This window comes from Anarhichas minor, unplaced genomic scaffold (assembly GCF_050575085.1).
Source record: "Anarhichas minor isolate MPS153535 unplaced genomic scaffold, ASM5057508v1 ptg000003l, whole genome shotgun sequence".
Lineage (NCBI taxonomy): Eukaryota > Metazoa > Chordata > Actinopteri > Perciformes > Anarhichadidae > Anarhichas > Anarhichas minor.
In genome coordinates, this window is record NW_027466449.1 from 14,750,931 (window position 1) to 14,770,045 (window position 19,115).

At 45.1% G+C, this 19,115-nt stretch overlaps 1 protein-coding gene across 7 annotated transcripts in view; it reads left to right on the top strand.

Moving 5' to 3' along the window:
- The first annotated feature begins 209 nt into the window (after positions 1-209).
- Positions 210-19,115, top strand: part of anks1aa (ankyrin repeat and sterile alpha motif domain containing 1Aa) — a 56,939-nt gene continuing 38,033 nt past the window's right edge. For 2 of the 7 annotated variants that reach the window (XM_076099739.1, XM_076099741.1), the window contains exons 1-4: positions 210-729; positions 10,446-10,526; positions 10,730-10,886; positions 11,807-11,869. In XM_076099739.1, the coding sequence (XP_075955854.1) occupies positions 551-729; positions 10,446-10,526; positions 10,730-10,886; positions 11,807-11,869 (480 nt within the window). In that variant the 5' untranslated portion in view covers positions 210-550. The remainder of the gene's footprint in view (positions 730-10,445; positions 10,527-10,729; positions 10,887-11,806; positions 11,870-19,115) is intronic. The other 5 variants (XM_076099740.1, XM_076099742.1, XM_076099743.1 and 2 more) reach the window with 4 other exon arrangements.

The window sequence follows — 19,115 nt, forward strand, 5'->3', positions numbered from 1 at the left end:
ATGGTGACTGTTTAACAATACATTATTACAAAGGTTAGTTTTGATAATGTGCTTATATGACAGATATCTCAAACACTGGATGGTATAATCCTGCCTCTCAGTCCACATACTTCAGCTCGGGCGCCATCTTGCTTATGCCCATCCACTCGATCTATGAAGCAGCTAAGGCGACTGGGGGGGTGTGCTAGGGGGTTGTGCGCGTGTGTATGTGTGTGTGTGTGGCTGAGGCGTTTCGGATTGGAGATGCAGAAAGAAAGGGCAGTTTCGAGGAAGTGACGGACGAGGCTCGGGGGGACTGGTCAGAGGAAGTTTGCTTGATGGTGGTACCGTGCTGCTGCAACGAAACTTTTCCTCCTTGTGACACTGGCGGCACCGTGGATCGGGACGCACGGATCCAGCGGCTGAGGAATAACCGAAGGTTCGGGTGAAAAAACGGGGGATCGCAGAGGAATTCCACCCCCCCCTCCACCCACCTACCCCCCAATTTTTCTTCTCTTCCCCGCGCCTCCTTTGATATATATATATATATATATTTTTTCTGGGATCCGCGATGGGGAAGGAGCAGGAACTTCTTGAAGCGGCGCGCACGGGAAACCTGGCCGCCGTGGAGAAGCTTTTATCCGGGAAGCGACAGTCCGCGAGCACCGGCAGCGGTTCGTCAGGGACCGGTGGAAGCGGCAACAGCGGCGGGCACGGCGCCTCCTCTCATCCGCTCTCCAGTCTGCTCAGGTAGGCTCTGGAGGTGGATACGACCGAACGGGAGACAGCCAGCGGCGCTGTCCCTGTCAAGTATACTCTGATCATTTGCTGTTGTACTCTATAAAGTATCATAAATACTGTTGGCTACATAATAACCAGCCACGATGCTTCCCTTTGGCATTGCCAAACAAACACAACCTAAACCAGCGCAGGAGCAGTGGCATGCTTCTTTGTTAGCTCCCAGCTCTGTGTAAGCTGTACTGTAATGTGCAACACACACAAAACGGCCTTGGTGGGTAATGATGCAACTAAACTAGAAAGATATGCAACAAAACAGCCACTGTCTCTGTAAAAGCTAACACGGATGCATTATTAATTGCTTACAGACAGTCTAGACACTCACTGGTGGAGGTGGAATAGAAAGCCAGTTGTCAGATCCAGACTATTATTTTCTTTAATTAAGCAGCTTTATATATTTTTTTTACTGCAAATAGTTTGAACAGCCCTGAGATCTGAAACCAGTGTTCCTTCACTTCATTTCTATCTGTCGGAGGTCACAGGAGGAAGTGTCTCGGTGAGGCAGGCGTTTGATGTGGTTGTCCACATCTGTATCAGATCAACCATGTAAGGTTAGACATGTTCAGCATGCTCAGTCGAGGTTTTTGCTCGTCACCAGATGCTCTTTGTCCTCGTCACTCCTCCGTCATTAGTTGTGATTTAGAGATAAGAAAGCAAACTACAGGCAATGTACAATACCCGTCTTGCCCGCATGAACAAGGCCCACCTGTGCACAGATGCACAGATGCAGATGGCTCAACTGATTTTGGAGTGCTGGTCAAAACAGAACACCTTTCCCTAAAATAGCCCTGAGTCCCCCTGAGTTTTTTGTTGATTATGTAAGATGATTGCATCAAATTCCTCTCCGTATTATGAAGAGGGAGCTTGGTCTATTAGTGTGCCGTGCCTTTAACTTGGTGCAGATGAGAGCTGCTGGCTCATATTGAATAATAGGATGAAATGTAACAGATCTGATAAGTTCTGGGTTTCATTTTGCGCTGCAGATGTTATCTGAGTTATGGGCTTATACCACAACAGGATTTATGAATTACCCTGGGCCGAAACACGTTTTTCTGGAAATGATGGGAGTTTCATAATGCATCCCTACTGTTCGCAGAGACAGCCATTGTGCTGTATGCAATATTAGGACTCCCAGAGAAAGACAATAACAAGCTTTGTAGTTGAGAAAAGCTTACTTTATAAAGCTACACAGGCTTCTATATGTCTGCCTGTAGATCAAAGTGAAATATAGCTTGTAGATGTTTTATGCACAAACATATTGCCAGGCTAAGTGCAGCATGTCAAAAGCTTTCAAGTGGCTTCCCCCGCACCCTTATTCTTAATGCTGAACACATGCAGATCTGTCAATCAAAATATGATATTGCTCCTCTGGGAGCCCAGGCACCTTCATTCAAGGGACGACTGTTACGGCGAAGCCCGAGGTGATGCATGGCTGTGTTACTCAGCGCAGACTGCACAAGTACTCAAGGTAATTACATTAAACCCCTTCTAATCGGAAATCCAATTCCGAGATGTCATGCAGTCAAAGGCGGACTCCATCTTTCCCTCGCAGGTCTGTGGGCGGACCGAGGAGCCCGTTGTGTGTCATCTATTCTGACTTGCGCAATCAATGTTTGGCAACGATAGCTCTGGGAAATTATTGGCTAGACTCTGTAGGAAATTAATGAACTACTACTGTACAAAAAAAAAAGAAGAGTGTTGCCTGTGGACACCTGAGCTCTTAGAATATAACAAGTTGCGAGATCCGTGACCACGGGGCATTCTGGGGGATTGCTGCTATTGTGTGTGGCGTTTGATTTCGTTTGCATAATGAAAATGTCAATACGTTTTAAGGACATCACAGTGAATTACTGCAGCGGCACAGGCTTTGGCTTGGTGGGCGTGTTTCCTTTTCTTTTCCTTCACCAGCATTGCTCTATAACTTATTCATCATCCTCCATTGTTGTAAAGCGTGAGGCCTGTAATCCTGTCAGAGGAGATTTGATCGGTAGGATCTGTCTTTAGAACAATTGTAGCCTGTGTTGGTTGTGATGTCAACAAAGGGACGTGTGTTGCTTACACTCCTGCTGCACTCCGCTCTAGTACGAGCCCTTTAACTTCCATTTCTGTCAGGAAATATGTGTAATTTCAGTTGGCTTGTAGTCAAAATAGGTGCGTAATTGTTGTGTTTTGAGCTGTTCTAGCGAGATATTAGGCCGTGTGCACATAATCTAGTCAATAACATCCTGTTTAATGTACAGATTAAACAGCAGGCTATATGCCGTTGTCATAATCTAACCCAATCAGCTCCATCGTTGTTCTTTGAAGGTGTGTTGTGTTTTCACTAGATTTTCGGTGTTCTTGCTCTGGAATGGGGAGCTTGTCAAGACTTGCGTTGTTGTTGTAACCAGTCGAGTGTACAGCTCTGCTCTGAGGAATGTCTGCTTTCCCAGGAGGCTGCATCCCAGCGGTTGCCACGATATAGACACTGACCCCCGGCATGTTTTAACGCTGCTGCCGCCGCCCCCGAACATTTGTTCCGCGGCGCTCCATTATCACCAAGATGAGCTGGGGCGGGGCTTCCTCGAGTTAGAGGGTCACGGTGTAACCTTCATAGTGCCACGGGAAGTAAACCCGATGAGCTGATAGTGTTTGTTGGAATTATTGAAGCCATTTTGGTATCTATAGTCTGTTTAAACGGTATTGCATGGGCTTGGGTCCATGTGTACTTCCTGTCAGCTCATGTCATTCACATACAGGAAATAAAGCAGGACACGTTTGGAATGTTTACAACTGTGAAATGGTCCATATGAGGCATTCGCAGTGTTTTCATAGTTCTTGCTATGGCCCCCAGACCCCGTTTTGATCCCAGAGGTCTACAGGAAGAGCTCTTGACTAGCACTTCCTGGACGAGGTTGTCCAAACACAGGCAGCTGCTGCGGTCAGACCCGGGGTAAGACAAGTCCCTGGCAGAGAAAGTGCCGGCCCACTGAGGGGGAATTAAAAGAGGAATGCATGCAGTTCTGGACACACACTCTGAGAGCTTAGCCAGATGAGGGCTCGTCTCCCAGCATCACAGCCATGTCCTTTGTCCCACTGACAGAGCGTAGAATGATGCCTTTTCACATTCATATCAGTCCCTAAAGACCATGCTGGGGCTTTTTTTTTGTATTACAAAGAAAATTGAGCTGTCATTTGGATAGAATTGGACCACCACCTATTTAGAGTGTTGGTTAATACAAGTGGGGCTTTTTATTTATTTCTTTATTTTTAATTGAAATTTGGTATTCACAAAGGCCTCTTGAAATGTATTTTCTCCGCAACACATGACGCCCTTCTCTAAATGCTAGAGAGGAAAGTATTTCTATCAGTGTAATGACTTGTTTAGCATTTTAAGAGGCTTGGGCACGACACCACATCGTTCCATCCCATTACATAGACAATTTTCCCAAGCAGACCCATGCTCTCAGACCGGTGTGAGCCGAGAAAATAGCCGCTGCATAGACTGTCCTTTTAAAAACGAAACAAATGTCCCTGGAGCTTCTCTGTTATTGTAGAATTCACTGAGTGTGAAGGTGCGCTGCAGGACTCGGGATGGTGTGTCTGCAGATGACCGGCTCACAGCGGGAATCTGACACCCTCAGTCTTTAGCTGGGTTTCACTGTAGCTGTCAAAGCTCATGCGAACTGTCTCACTGCCCGCTTTGTGTGCAGGCAGACAGCGTTAACAAGGCAGTTTTATTCGCTTTTCCAGTGCTGGTGAGACCCTCGCGTCATTCGTAGGTAGGCAAAAGCAGGCCGAACAGCAGGTCTGGCAGTCGCATTTCATCCACTGTTGACCTCTGAACTGAGAGAAACTGTAGCTGGTTCAGCCCAGGAGGGAGCAGTGGTAGCTGGGAAATCTAACACCACCATGTTAGCATTCCAGGAGCATCTGAGTTTGGGATGCTCTGCGCGTTATGTTTACGGCCCATGTTTGTGTAGTCGGAGAAGGCACTCGGTAGCAGTGATGAATTCCACATATGTGTGGGTGTGTGTGTGTGTGTGTGTTGGGGGGGCAGACACTGTCAACTACAGTGTTTAACCTGGTAAGATAAGAATAGAGTTCATCCAAGTGGGTCAGAGGTTACTTAATTAGTTTGTAGAGGAAAATCTCCCGATGAGTTGTATGGATGCCAGTCGACGATGATAATAACTTTGGACAGCAACCGTTCTGAAGAAGAAATGTCTTCTTAAAACCCATCTACACCGTTTTCAAGAAGATTCTGACATTCACTAATGTTGTAAGAGCAGACTCTGCGTGCTCACTAACTCTTTACGACTTTTGTTCGGGGCCTTTCAGTTTGTGCGTGCACACGGCCCTGCAGTCTCATGGTCTTTAATGCCTATTGGCGGGGCGTTTCCCTATGGTAATTAGGATCAACCGGCATGTGCTTTCAATTTAAGAGGACAATGGGACCCATCATTATAACAATGCAGGTACGAACAATTCAGCAGTTTAAGAACACGTCATGAATGTGAAGTAGATTTTTCTGAGGTCAATCTTAGGACGGGAACGGTGAATGATTCATTATTTAAATCGCTTCATTAGACACATTTTTGTCTCTTAGTTCTCCTTTTCTTTATAGTTTCCATCTTTCTGTACTTCCCGTGTTAAAAGAAACAGAAACTTGTCATGTCGGCAACACAAAGACACATTTACTTCGTCTCATGTGAGCTTGTTCATGTGAACTCTACTTCACCCCACTTTCGTAAAGCCTTGTAATAACAAATGGACAAATGGGGATAGATAATGCTGCTGAGGTTATGGTGCATCTCTGTGTGTGGTGGTTGAGCCCATTTGTAGGAAGAGACCAGAGACGTCAGCCCCCCCACCCTCTCGACCTGTGCAGTCCTACATGTGCGTTAGCTGGATGGTAGCAACCCCCGACCCAGACGTTTTCATCCTGCTGGCTGGCGTCTTCCTTTCTCTCCCACTCTGCTGCTCTCAGCAGTCTTCTTGCCCACCTGCTGAGCCCACGCCGCTCCACCTCCAGACTTCAAACATGTTGCACTTGGAGCCAGAGTAACGGCACTGCCCTCAATATGTTCACACAGGAAACAATTTATCGGAGAATCCCCTTCGCTTTGATACGTGTGCAAACCGTATAAAAGTATAAATAACTGACCGTCCGCCCGGCAAGATTTTAGTTGAAACTGCACATCGGCTCGCTCTTTCGAGCAAAAGGCACCGGGGATGCCGGTGTGAAACCGTGAGATCTGTCTACACAGACCTCATAGCAGAGTTTATCAGGAGTTAGGGTTAATCAATGGTCAGAAGCATCAACCACATGATCAAGAAATTAAGTCACAGACTTGTTGACGCTGTGCCAAAGATTTGAAGTTTGTTGCCTGATTTATTTCTCTGTGCTGCCCAACTTGTTAAACTCCCCCAAAACAAAACAGTACATATTCACTACCCCCAACCTTCATGATGAGTGTGCACTACTTTATCACAGTCTTAGGTCTTTGATCCCAACATGCTGTCTTGCCAGAGATTTTAGCTCATTAAGAGCATTAAGAGAAATAAATGTATTATTATTCCTCAGCGGGCCTGGATGCCTCTGGCAGGTGCTTCGTTCTCTCTCTGCTGAGGAGAAGATGCTAAAGTTGGCTGTTTGGTTGCGGGGCATCTGGTTTCACCACCCGCCAGCAATATGCATAATAATCAAGCCCAGTTTCCCTGACGGTGGCTGGCATGCGCCAGTCACTGCTGGGCTCAGTGCCCTGGGCGAGACTAATCCCCAGTGTTGTCACCACCGCTAATAGGCTGGAGGACAAATCAGTTTATTTGACGCCGGGTTCACAATCACCTGGGTTCTTATTTGCTTAAACCTAAGTTTGAATTGTGCCTCGACTATTCCTTAAGGCTCCATGAATAATCATGTGATCATAACTTTTGGTTTGCACAGGAAATATTGTAGCGTGCTGCTGAAATGGAAACATTTACTTTGAATACCTGCTGTTGTTAAATGGCAATAAAAAGATTAGCTATGCAAGGAATCTGGTAGTTCTGGTTAGTCATATCTAGTATCTTCCTGTGACCAGATAGTTTAGTCACTTCACATGAGAATCGACAAGGCGTGAAGAACGAGACTCCAGTGTCTTCTGTTCGTGCGTTTAATTATTGTTCTCCGTGACATCTGGAGTAAAACACAGCGGAGATTTATGTTTAAGACCACATATTTTGGTAAATGACCGTCTTTCTATCAGCAGACTAATGCAGAGAACACATAAAGGAGGGAAAATGTCATTATCCTCCCTCCTCTCGTACTGGCCGGGCTTTGTACAACACAGTATTAGAGCCCCCCCAGAATCTTTCTCAAACTCCGGCTTCATCCCGCTGATATTCCCTCTGGGAAATTAAGGATTAGCTAAGCCTTTCATACAGGAATTCCTCAGTCAGTTCGCATGAATGTGCGCCCTCCCAAACCAAATCAACTCTTCTTTTTTTTTTTTTTTTGCCCATTGCCCTGCTATGGGCCCACTAAGCCCCGTCCCTCAGTTGGGTTGGTGGTGAGCCGTAGTAAGAGGATGAAGTGGATTGTCGACTGTCGAGCACCACTCTGACTCATGCCCTTGAGCGCCATGCTGCCAAAATGCTCCGAGGACGTAACACTTTGACTGCACTTAAAAGCTGCAACAACAACGAGGCAGCTCTGCTCACAGCAAGTTTTAAATACCGTGACAGCGAGGAATTGTAATGAGCGGACATCTTTGTTCCCTCTGCGTGCAGATGATCGTGATAGCGTTAATTAACACCCGTGTCCCAGATTAGAGCTGTAATATCACAGATATAGAAAGCAGAAAGTGACCTCATGCTGTGGTTTGTGATGCATTGTTGGGTTTTCTTTTGGTCGTGCAGTTGATGTCACGCAGTGTTTGTGTTTCCGAGTGGAACTTCTGTCAATGACGCATCCAACTCATGACCGCAGAGGACGACCAACCTGCAAAGGTGTCAAACATTTTAGCTTCTATACCACATTTTCTATTAAATTGATGACTTTGAATGTCAAAGGGAAATCTTTCAGTACGTCTCGTGATACAGCTGAGTTTTCATCTTGCATTATTGTTTTTAAAGCACATTTTAAATGTCCTCACGTTCACTCGCATGACTTGACAATCAATGCAATGGGATCACAAGATCGTGTTAATTGCGTTCCCACAGCCACGGCACGCCTTCTGACATTACTCTGGCAGTCGTTCCTGCCCTATGCCCGATTTTGTTAAATTCTTTAGTCGTGGTCGCTGCTCTGTTCATGTTTATGTTAGTTTGTTTACGGGCTTTTTGCTGTAAGCCGTTACATAACTCTTTATCTGGGACAGCAACTAGAGGTCTGTTTCTGTCTCCCGTTTTCTCTTTTGATGTGTTCAGCGGCCACGCACAAGGCAGTGTTGCTGTGCTCTTAACGAGAAATTTGGTTACTGGTTTGAGAAGGAATGGAGAGGAAGTGTGTGTGTGTGTGTGTGTGCGTGACGCCTTAAGAGCTGACTTAATCGTAGCTCACACATTTTCTTCCTCTCTCGTAACAGAAGTTTATCAATCCACAGCATTTCCTCCCGCCACACGTTCCCCACTCTAATGCAGTGCCTTGCGAAAGTATTTCCTATTTTGTTGAATTAAGATTTTCTTATTCAGATATTATGTAATGGACCTAAACTAAATGGTCAAAATTGGTGAAGTGAAATGAAAAGACTGAAAAGTGGTGTAAGCATTTATTCTTACAGAAAAATAATAAGAAAATACGTTTTGGCTTTTGGCGAACTCCAAACGTGTTTTCTTTTTTTGCCCCAACCTCTACTGTGGAGCTTTACAGCTCATTCGGGGTTATCTTCAGTCTCTTTGTTGCCTCAGATTAATGCCCTGCTTGCCTGCTCCGTGAGCATCGGTCCTCTCTTGGCAGGTTTGCTGTAGTGCCATGTTCTTTCCATTTTTGTAAGAATTGGTTTAATGGTGCTCCGTAAGATCATGTGACGGATCATGTGACACTTTGTACACAGGCGGACTTAATTGAACTAATTACCTGAAGATATTTAGTAGGATCAAATCAGATTTGTTGGGGGAGGTCCTTAGCAAAGGGGGTGTATACATATGCATGCATCAAAAAAGGTTTTTGTCATTACAATTCTGACTATTTTGTGTAGCGTTTATTTTAACTCCATGCTGTAATGCAACAACATATATTAATCCCAAGGGGGGTACATACTTTTGCGAGGCACTGTATTTCCTCCGAGCTCTGCTTTTTGATGCCCCATGTCTTCCTCATGGCTGCCTGACTGAGATGAGACCCAGAGCGCCTGCTGTAAGAAATAAATGGCTTTGGGAATGACTAGTGGAGTGGTGCATCCCTGTGTGTCTGTGCTCTATCAGGCTCATTGTTCTGCAGGCTACAGAGCCCTCTAAGACACTTATTTAATGAGACGGCTCTGACTGTGTAATTGCAGGCTGCTCTGAAAGCTATTATGGGAGGAAAAAAACAACCATTACTGCGACAAAAAATAGTCTTGTGTGTGTGTGTGAAGCAAAGTCAAACAGTAGCGCTGAAGCCGATATGAGAAGGGTGAGCAAAAAAGAATTAGGCAAATCGCCCGTAATGCTGTTCGTTGTCCTCGTAGAGTTCTCTCCAAAGGCTTGATTCATAGAAAGGACATAAGTCATAATTCATGAAGCCATCCTAACGTCAGATCAGTAGTTTGCATTGGTTTTGAGACGGATTTCTATATCAGAAGCTAAGTAAATAGTAAAAACTCTTTTGGCGTTCTCTCCCATTGGTGATTGATTCTCCGTGAGGCCCACTGGTTTCGCTCCCATTCTCTGTCTGTTCGGCGGAAGGCTCCGGTCTCAGATATTTGGTTCACTCGTGCTGGGATTTCTGTGTCGCATGATTTATTTAGGATGTGTTGTGGTCGTTCAGAGAGCCCCACATCCCAGTCCTGGCACTCCGCCTCACCAGACATCCTTTAGCCTCTTAAATTACTCCCTCAGTCTCCCTTTAAACCCCCTCCCACCCCCCCATCTTCTATCATCGTTCTCTTTCCTCCTCACCACAGCGCTCTTTGCAAATTAAAAGGAACAAACCAATCTGAGCTGACAGCTGACTTCAGCTCCAGTGAATGAGAGTGCTGGGCTAATGCTGGGCTACCTTACACTTTACCCCTTCAGTGCTTTTAGGCCGTGCTTTGTGTGTTGCTGCTTGCCTGTACTGCATAACAAAAGCCCTATTCTTCTTCGAGGCCTTGGCCCAGAATAATCAGGCTGACGTTGCATGTAGTTACTGTAAATTAAGACAGAATTAGCTGGTAGCTGATGCTCAGTGCTGATAGTATCTGTTTTACTTCCTGGTTTTCTGGTTTGATGCTGCTGCTGCTGTGTGCCTTCTCATTCCTGTCCTCTCACATTAGCGAGAGAGAGAGAGGGAGTGCATGTACGCCCCCACATGTGTGTAGGTGGGGTGTGATGTGAACTTGCTGCTGCGAGAGGACTGAGGCCCTGAGATAACGATCACAACAGAGTCTCTAACAGAGTCACACCCACAGAGTCTAACAGAGTCACACCCACAGTTAGAGACTTTACAGAGGGATAGGCTGGTGTTTGTTTGCTATGTGTGTGTTGTGTTATGGAAGCCTAACAACCCTTTCTATTCTTAACAGCATCTGGAGAGGCCCCAATGTGAATTGTGTGGACAGCACTGGATACTCCCCTCTCCACCACGCCGCCCTAAATGGACACAGGTAGATCAGTGATAAATAACTCTGGGAATCGGGAGAAACGCCCGTTTCAGCTCCCGTCTTTGTGCGTTTAATGAGGTCTGCCCCTCACAGACAAGTGTCCCACTGGGGAAATAAAGCTATTGACTGGATGTTTGCTATGGCCGCGTGTGTATTCATTAGTGTGGTTCATACTCTCGGCCCCTGTCCCTTCCCTTCGTCTGCAGCGAGGTGGTGGAGGCGCTGCTGCGAAACGAGGCCTTGACCAACATCGCCGACAACAAGGGCTGCTACCCGCTCCATCTGGCTGCATGGAAGGGAGACGAACACATCGTCAAACTGCTCATTCACCAAGGACCCTCACACCCCAGACTCAACGAGCAGGTCTGCCGCTGCATTTGCTCTTCTGTGTGTGTGTGTGTGTGTGTGTGTGTGTGTGTGTGTTTTGGACTCTTGGCTTCACTTTTTGGTTTTAAACCCATTTATCATGCTGATAATATCATGAGTTGTGAAACGTTACCAAATTGATTTGTTCTCCAATCTGTTTGTGATATGTGATCGTGGGAGTCTGTGTATGCAGAAGATGTATGAGGTTGTCTTTTAAAGTAGAAAGAAAGTTTTGATTTTCAGCACACTTGTTGACCTTTTTGAAGTTTAACAATTATATTTTAATGGTTTAGTCAGCAGCCATAGGAAGTCAATCATTTTTACACTTGGTAAGGAGGTCATTTCTAGAAACAAAATGCCACATGGAGATATTTCTGATTCTAGTTCAGCATGGCATGCTCTGCACTATATTTGAACAAAGTGAATGTTAAAAAGATTGTGACCGGAGTGCATTAACCTGCATCATGAGTCTGACTTCTACTGTGATGCTGTGGTATTTGAAGTGCTTTGACGCCATGCAAGTGTGTGAAGTGCCCTCCCCCTTTTGAACTGTTTTAACGCCTATGTTTTCATATTTTGTTTGGTTGCTTACTGCACAAGACAGCTTCCGGACCGGCTCTGGTCTTTCCTGTTTTGGGATGAGGAGAAATGACCCATTATGAGCTCCACAAACGTTGTCTAAAAGGCTCACAGTTTTAGCAAACAAGCAGCCCTAAAATGTAGCAAAAAGATGAAAAAGTATATTTGTCTCATTTTGTGTCATTTCTCCCGGCCTGTTCATGACATCTGATTGTTCATTAACCCAACTCTGATATTTTGTTTCTCCTCTTTATTTAGTTTGACTCATTTGTGATCACCATTCATTTTGTCATTGCTTGTCTGAATCCATTGGCCTATCTTCTCTTCCTCCCTCCCAGAGCTCTGTAGACCATAAAGAGTTCAAACGCTGTGGGCCCTTTGACCCCTATATTAATGCCAAGGTGTGTACACAGTGCTGCCGAAAAAACAACCTCTCCCTCTGAAGTGCTCCTTTGCTTTGCTGCCGTGTTGTCTTGCTGTGCTTTGGTTGGGTTTGTTGCTGCTGCTGCTTGCGGGGGCCACTCTGCTGCAGAGATAAAGGGGAGGCTTTTCGTTTCACCGACTACCGGTAGATCCCCGTCCTCTGGCTTCCCTGCTCATGTTCGCTCGTGATCTGCAAATTTATTGAGATGTTTACAACATGCCCTCCACCACATAAGGTCATCTATTATTTTCTGAATGTTACAATACTGTTGAACCAGCCTTTTGGTCGGGGTCAGGCACTAAATGTCTGTCCTCTGAGACCCACTGGAGGTGATTTATGGGACCAGGTATGTTAAACAATTTGCTAAATTGTAATGAAAGCTTGTATAAAATGCAGCCTGAAGCAGTACAGTTGTTGGCACCACACGACCAGCATATATACTGAGCAAACCACACTATCAGTTACAGCTACAACGACCATTATGGTATTAAAAATAAAATCAACAATAGAAAGGCGACAAATGTAGCTCACAGGAAGTCCTCTGTGATATTGGCTGCTGGATATTGGTGGATTAAGTGAAGTGTCTCTACAGCTATCTGATGGATTGTCATGACATTTGGTACTCACGTTGTCTTCCTCAGGAGTCATTTAAATAACTTTGGTGCCAAAGCAGCCTCAACTGTACTTTGTGTTGGTTAGTTAGCAAATGTTAGCATGCTCACATGCCAAACTGAGATGGTGAACACAGTAAACATTACTTGCCAAACATTAGCATGTTAGCATTGTTCACATTCAGCTAAAAGCACCCATGAGCCTAAGAGTTACATCACAGAGCCGCTAGCATGGCTGCAGACTTTTGTTAAGTAATGATACAATATTATTGAAATCAATTAATATTCTTCTGATATTAACCAACTATTTATTTTAGCACCACTGTATTGTTTCAGAGGTCAATAGAAAATAGAATCAGGCACTCATTAAGCCTCTTAAAATAAGTAAGTCCTACTGGGAAAAGACCAGGAGGATGGATTCAACTTTTACTCTCTTCCTCCTTATCTGGAGTACATACAGTCTTCTATCAGGCGTCTCTATATTTCACTGTGAGCTCCCTCATCATTGCTCTCAGCTTCCCAGAGGAGCCCCAATTACAGCGTGTCTACACGAGGAGGATGGCTGTACAGCTGACACGGCAGCGCTGACAGTGTCACCCTCTCAGTTAGAGCAGTGAGCAGTGCGAACGTGTCCGTCGCTCCATGATTGCGTTTTCAGCTGGCAGAGCTGGAATCCCACACAGGCCTGTAGATATAAGGCCGCACACTATTTCTGAACATTGTCGCATTTCCTCTGGACTAATCTTCTTAGCGTTTGGATGGGAAGCCGGGCTTGCTGCTATATATTATATATATATATATATATATATATATTGCTGCTTACTGCCCTTTTTTCCATTGAGTCTCTTGATCTGCTGAGATTGTGGGTGATGTCTAAATGCAAACACTTCCGGGATAGTTTGGGGACCACTACCTGGTCAACCGGCCTGAATAATTGAAGCCTTCTTATGAATAAATCAGAAAGATGGATGCAGTGTGGATGCTCTGGCTCTGGTTGTGGTCATGGTTGATGGCATCATGTGACTTGAGTTGGAGGGGAGCATCCTGCCTCTGCTCTCATCACACTCCAGGACCAGAGAGCCAACTGAGGAGGAGGAGGAGGAGGAGGATGGGAGGTTTTCAGTGTACCAGTCTCTTTGCATCAGCATCAAAGATGGATTCCCATGCCACGCTTGTCCGTGTGAGTGTGTAAATGGGTGTGTTTGCCCCTCCTCCTCCTCCTCCTCTTCTCCCCACCTCCCAGTTTGTGCTTCGGAGCTCGCGTTGCTGAGGAGAGGAAGAGGTGGGACGTTGTCATAGTAACAGTGTCACGGTATACAGCGGTGGTGAGTGACCCAGTGGGGAGATGTGGTGTTTGTGCAGAGCCAGACGTGAGCGTGGTGTGTGTGTGTGGTGAGGCTTAAAGCGGCATCCGGGGCTCGTTCACCGTCGGGGCTTCAGTGGTCCCCTTCAGGGACACGGAGGGAGTCAGACTGGTCCAGTTCTCTGTCATCCTGGTCCAGGAAGCCAGCGAGACCAATGTGTATTCATTATGGCTCACTTACTCATTACTTACCTGGCTGCTTTGAGCCTTCAAACACCTTAGTGGGGGGACCTGACCTGGACTAGTCCTCCATCTGAATGATGGGGTTACACAGGGTCAGTACAAACTGTTAACAGAAATTTACTGAAATAGAAGTTTGTCGACACTGAAGCTGAAATGATTAGTTTGTTAACCGATTGGTCGGATAACAGAAAATATAGAAGCAACCTTTTTCGATTTAGGGCTGCAACTAATCATTTTCATCTTGGATTAATCTGGTGATTATTTACTAGATCCATTTATATATATATCTATATATAGATATATAGATATATATATTGTTCATAATTTAGCCCGAAGTGATGTCATCAAATTGCTAATTGTCTCCGACCAACTTCAAAATACCCTAATTATCGATTTTCTATCATGCAAGACAAAATCCTTTTCTTTATACCATGAACCAGAGATTAATAATCAATCGATTATCAAAATAGCTGATTAACTAAATACAACGTGTGTCATTGAAGTTGTTTTCCTCTGATGATGTTTCTGTGTTTCTCTGTTTAATATAATTAAATATATTTGGGTGTTGAACTGAAACATTTAAAGACATTGAAACGAGGAAATAATCGGTAGATTAATTGATAATAAAAATAATCTGGTTCAACTCCCTTCTACGCCAAATGATATATGTTGTGAAGAATAATCTCATCTGAGGAATGATGGCATAAGGATTATCTATTATCACCATTCTAATTATCTAAACTAACACCTCTGCAGATGAAACTGACATTTTGTATGAAAAACAGAAAATGTGATAAAACTGAATTGAAACTCTGGCTTCAGTAGAGCCCATCTTAATGAATCTCTTCATTGACCTCTTTTTAGTTAATTACCATCATTTCTGTGTATTACTCCATAATAAGATATAGCCCCTAGTCTGCCCAGGCTCGTATAGCGCCACCTCTCACCCTCGCTTCATCTTCCCATATAGGTTACATGTCAAATACAATATGTGTTTAGATGACTTCCTCTGACCCAGGCTCAGATGTCAGGGCGCTCTGCCGTTAACGTGAACTCCACCATGCTCCGTAAATCACCCTGGACAAATTCAAACAGAATGAGCTCAATGCTGAAAGAGACTTTGTAAGAATAAAGCCAAAATATCAACTTTGGAAAAGTTTCTGATGGCAGCAGCAGAATAAATGTCTCCGGACTCGGTCACCTCATTATCAGCAGTGCAGAGTTTTCCCCTTCCTTCCTCTGGGCGCATCGCCCGCAGTCTGCCAGCGCGCTCATTTATACCCTCTGTCTGTCACTTCAGTGTCCACACCATCATACCCCCCCCCCCCCCCCTCCCATTACCTTCTGCTCTCTGCTCGTCCTCCAGGACTTGTTCTTGTCTCTGTCGTGCCGAGAAAAATGGCTGAAGCCCATTTGAGGAGTCCTTCAGGGGAAGTGTTGTCATTTAGCAGGAGGACCAGGAATTCTCCATCGGGGTGCGTTCAACGTTTGCAAAAATTTCAGGGTGTGTCTGACGTGGCAGTTGGAGCCATTTGTTGCCGGAGTTGCAGAGATGTTATCTAAGATCTTCAGGGTTAGTTATGTTTGGAAAGCCCCATTTAGTCAAGTGGACTACTAAGTGGAAAAGTAATATTTCCTGTAAAAGGGGGAATAAGTTCACTGTAAAGAGAATTACAATCTATGGCAGGAAGCCAGTTAGACATTCATCTCATTCCAGGACTGCAAGGTCTGTTAACTCTGGAATGTGTTAGTGTCCAAATAAAAGTCCACTTTTAGAGTCAGCCTTGTTATTACATATTATATATAATATATTATATTATTGTTGCTTTGCATTGACCGGAAAGAACACTTATATTTACAGGGTTCTTGACAGATGGAGAAAACAGAGCTGCAACTAACAATTAGAAGATTATTGATTTAATTTGTAATTTCTCGATAAAATATAAATAAAATTGGTAATCTGATGTCCTTCGGATTGCTCGTTTTGTCCGTCCAACAGTCCTGATCCCAAATATATTCAATTAAAAACACTATTGAGAAGAGAAAAGCAGCTAAACGTAACATTGGGGAGCTGCAACCAGCAAATGTTTTCATTTCATTTTCGGTTGATAAATAACTTTTAACGATCAAATTGTTGTTAGAGTTGTAGGTTGATTTTCTGTCGGTTGATTGATTAGTCGATTAACTGACTATATTCAGCACGACAAAACACGAAAAGATACATAGAATCAGTAACACAACTGTGACTTCTTCAATAAAAAAACTATATATAGTGTGCAGATGTAGGTTATGATCAGGATGCCAGATACCGACGGTCCACATGGGCAGCCCTTTGGCACACAAGCTGCAACAGCTGCTCAGCCCTCTCTCTCCTCCTCCTCCTCCTCCTCCTCCTCCTCGTCCACCACCACCACCTCCCACCACTACTACTACCACTACCAGGGGCCAGGCTGACGTAACCGCTGCCTCGCTCGGCCGCCAGCCAGCGTGTCACGTGACAGAGGTCGCTAGTCAAACCGTGTTACCATCTCCAGGCTTCAGGTTGTGAGAATCATAACATCCTCTGTCCCCCCCCCCCCCCGTCCCCCGTCCCCCGTCCCCCCTCTCTCAATGTTCGGCAGCATGACAACACAATGGAGTATAATCTCCAGATGTTCCTGGTTAGGACAGGGTTTATCAATCAGCAGCTGATCACCAGTGCAGATCCTAATCGCTTCTTGTTTCGACATGCGCGGAGGTTCTAAATCGGGGATGGGGTCTGCAGCGGCACAGTAAAGACAGGATTTTCATGAAAACATGAACTGTCCAGGAAGTCTCGGCGGTGCCGTATGAATTCTAATCTCTTTCCCAGCGAGGCTGCAAGTCATTGGTGCCATTTTGTGTAATAGCCTTCAGAGCGCTTGTCTTGTTAGTATACGCGATTGTTTGACTGCTCATGTGGAGATAAGGCTGATCCGCTTCTTTTATAGAGGGAGACTTCATGCTGGAACTCACTAAGTCCTTCTTACATAACGATATGAAAGTGTTGCCCTGAAAACCACAAATTAATTTTGTATAACACTGTTTTAAAATTAGATTTTCTTTTTGCTGCCGCAGGGCTTTCGGCCTGCTAAAATTTATTTCAAACCAGGCTACCCAGTCCTAGTTCCCCTTATGTCATGTTGACTGTTTTTAATCAGCTTAGTGACAGGATGGTTTGTCTGTGGATATCAAACAATGCAACTCCTAGAGTTGATTCTTAAGCTCTTTTTTTTAGAAATCTGTGGCTTCTATATCTAAAAGCATGATTTTTCAACGGTTTTCAGTGAATAAATCCACACAAATGGTTGTTTGTTGCTACACAGAAAGTCTTTATTGATGCTGACATGTCTCTCTTATAATGCAGATAAGACTATTTTTGTTTCGAATCATCTGCATGTAGCTGCTTATAAATATAGTGTAATGCACAGGACCGTTTCAACAGGAAAGTCACACTAAATACTGTACGTTCTTCACGGACATTAGAGATAAGTTCTCCCGGTCAGGCCCCTGTGTGAGTAGCATACTGTACGTAGCATAGCTTGCATTGGAGGAGGCGAGGCTCGATGTCTCATTGCTGCGTCAAGTGAGTCAAGTGGCTGGTCAGCCATGTTTAATGCGATCAGATGCTGGCTGACACAACATAGCTATAGAGCACTGAGCACCACGCTGGTGTGGGAGACACTTAACTTGATCTTACACACTGAGTTCAAGGTCTCGGCCCACTAGGTGTCTACTGTCGCTCTCCTGTTTCACATTGTGAGAAAAGGCTAAAAGGGACAGTTCATCCAAAAAAAATCCAAAATACAGATCTACTCTGATTACTATTGAAGCAGCAGACCTGCACATTCTGAGGAGGTCAATCATGCCGAGGTAATCACAGCGCGTATGTTTGCCTGTTGAAGCCATCGAAATACTCCTCATGCTTCTCTGTAAAAAGCGGAGACGAATGCTCGATGGTGCGTCACAGATGAAAGACGGCTTGCTCTTTTTATGAGTGTGTACATGTGAGCTTGCTTTGAGCCAAAGAGAAGCAAATGCACAAATCCGACTGAGGAAACCAGCCAGGCAGTGAAAGCTGAGGCCGCTTTGGTTTAGTCCTCATTGAAGGGCTGCTTTGACCCCCTTTTTTTTTTTCTCCATTTGTTTTGTTCGCCAGAGAGAAAAGTGTTGTTTTTGTTTTTTCTGCAACCAGCCTCTGCGTCCCCTCTCTTTTGATAGGCAGGTGTCGTTTTGTTTTCCTCTAAGCTCCGCCTCCTCTCTCTCTGCTCAAGCTGTGACCTGCTTTCTCTCTCTTTCTCTCTCTCTCTCTCTCTCTCTCTCTCTCTCTCTCTCAAACAAACCAAGGAGATACCTGCTGGTCCCATCTGGCGCCAGGTCTTCAAGAGAGTCTCATTTAAGGGGCTACTGACACCTGTCTAAAACTGCCCTGTTGCCCCCCCCCCCCCCCTCCACATGACATCCTGTCTTCAGTGGCACAGCTGGCATGTTCCTCTGGGAGTCACCCAAACTGGCATCTTGCATGTCCATGTGGGGGCCCTTTTTGGAGCCAGCTGTCGGCCCTTTGTAGGTGGCTCTGTGTGTCTGGAATGGCCGACTCTCGGAGCATGTGCTTTCACAATAAGCTCGACTTGTCTGCCACACCCTTCGACGCACAATATGCGACTCGAGCCAAAGAGCTGAGGGGTTGTGCGGGTTTTATATGTTTGCAAATCTTGACAGATTGAGAGCAGTGCTTGTTGTGCTGTGTGAAGCCACTCCCATGTCATCTCCCTTCTCCACACAGGATAGTGGTTTTTATGGGTGAACTATGACGGTCCATGTTGTCACTGTGTGTTAGTTATTTTTTTTTTTTTATGAGAGACTATTCCCACGCCATGTCTCAGCTCAGCTCCCGGACTGCATGGGTTTGCCCCCTGCTGGCTGTTCATGACGGAGAACAGCAGCAGTGCTGGAGGTTCGCAGGTCTATTAGACATCGATCTTGTTGCTGCGTGCGAGTCATTAGAGCCAATAAGCTCCACTTACTGAGTTGACTTTGCGTTTACT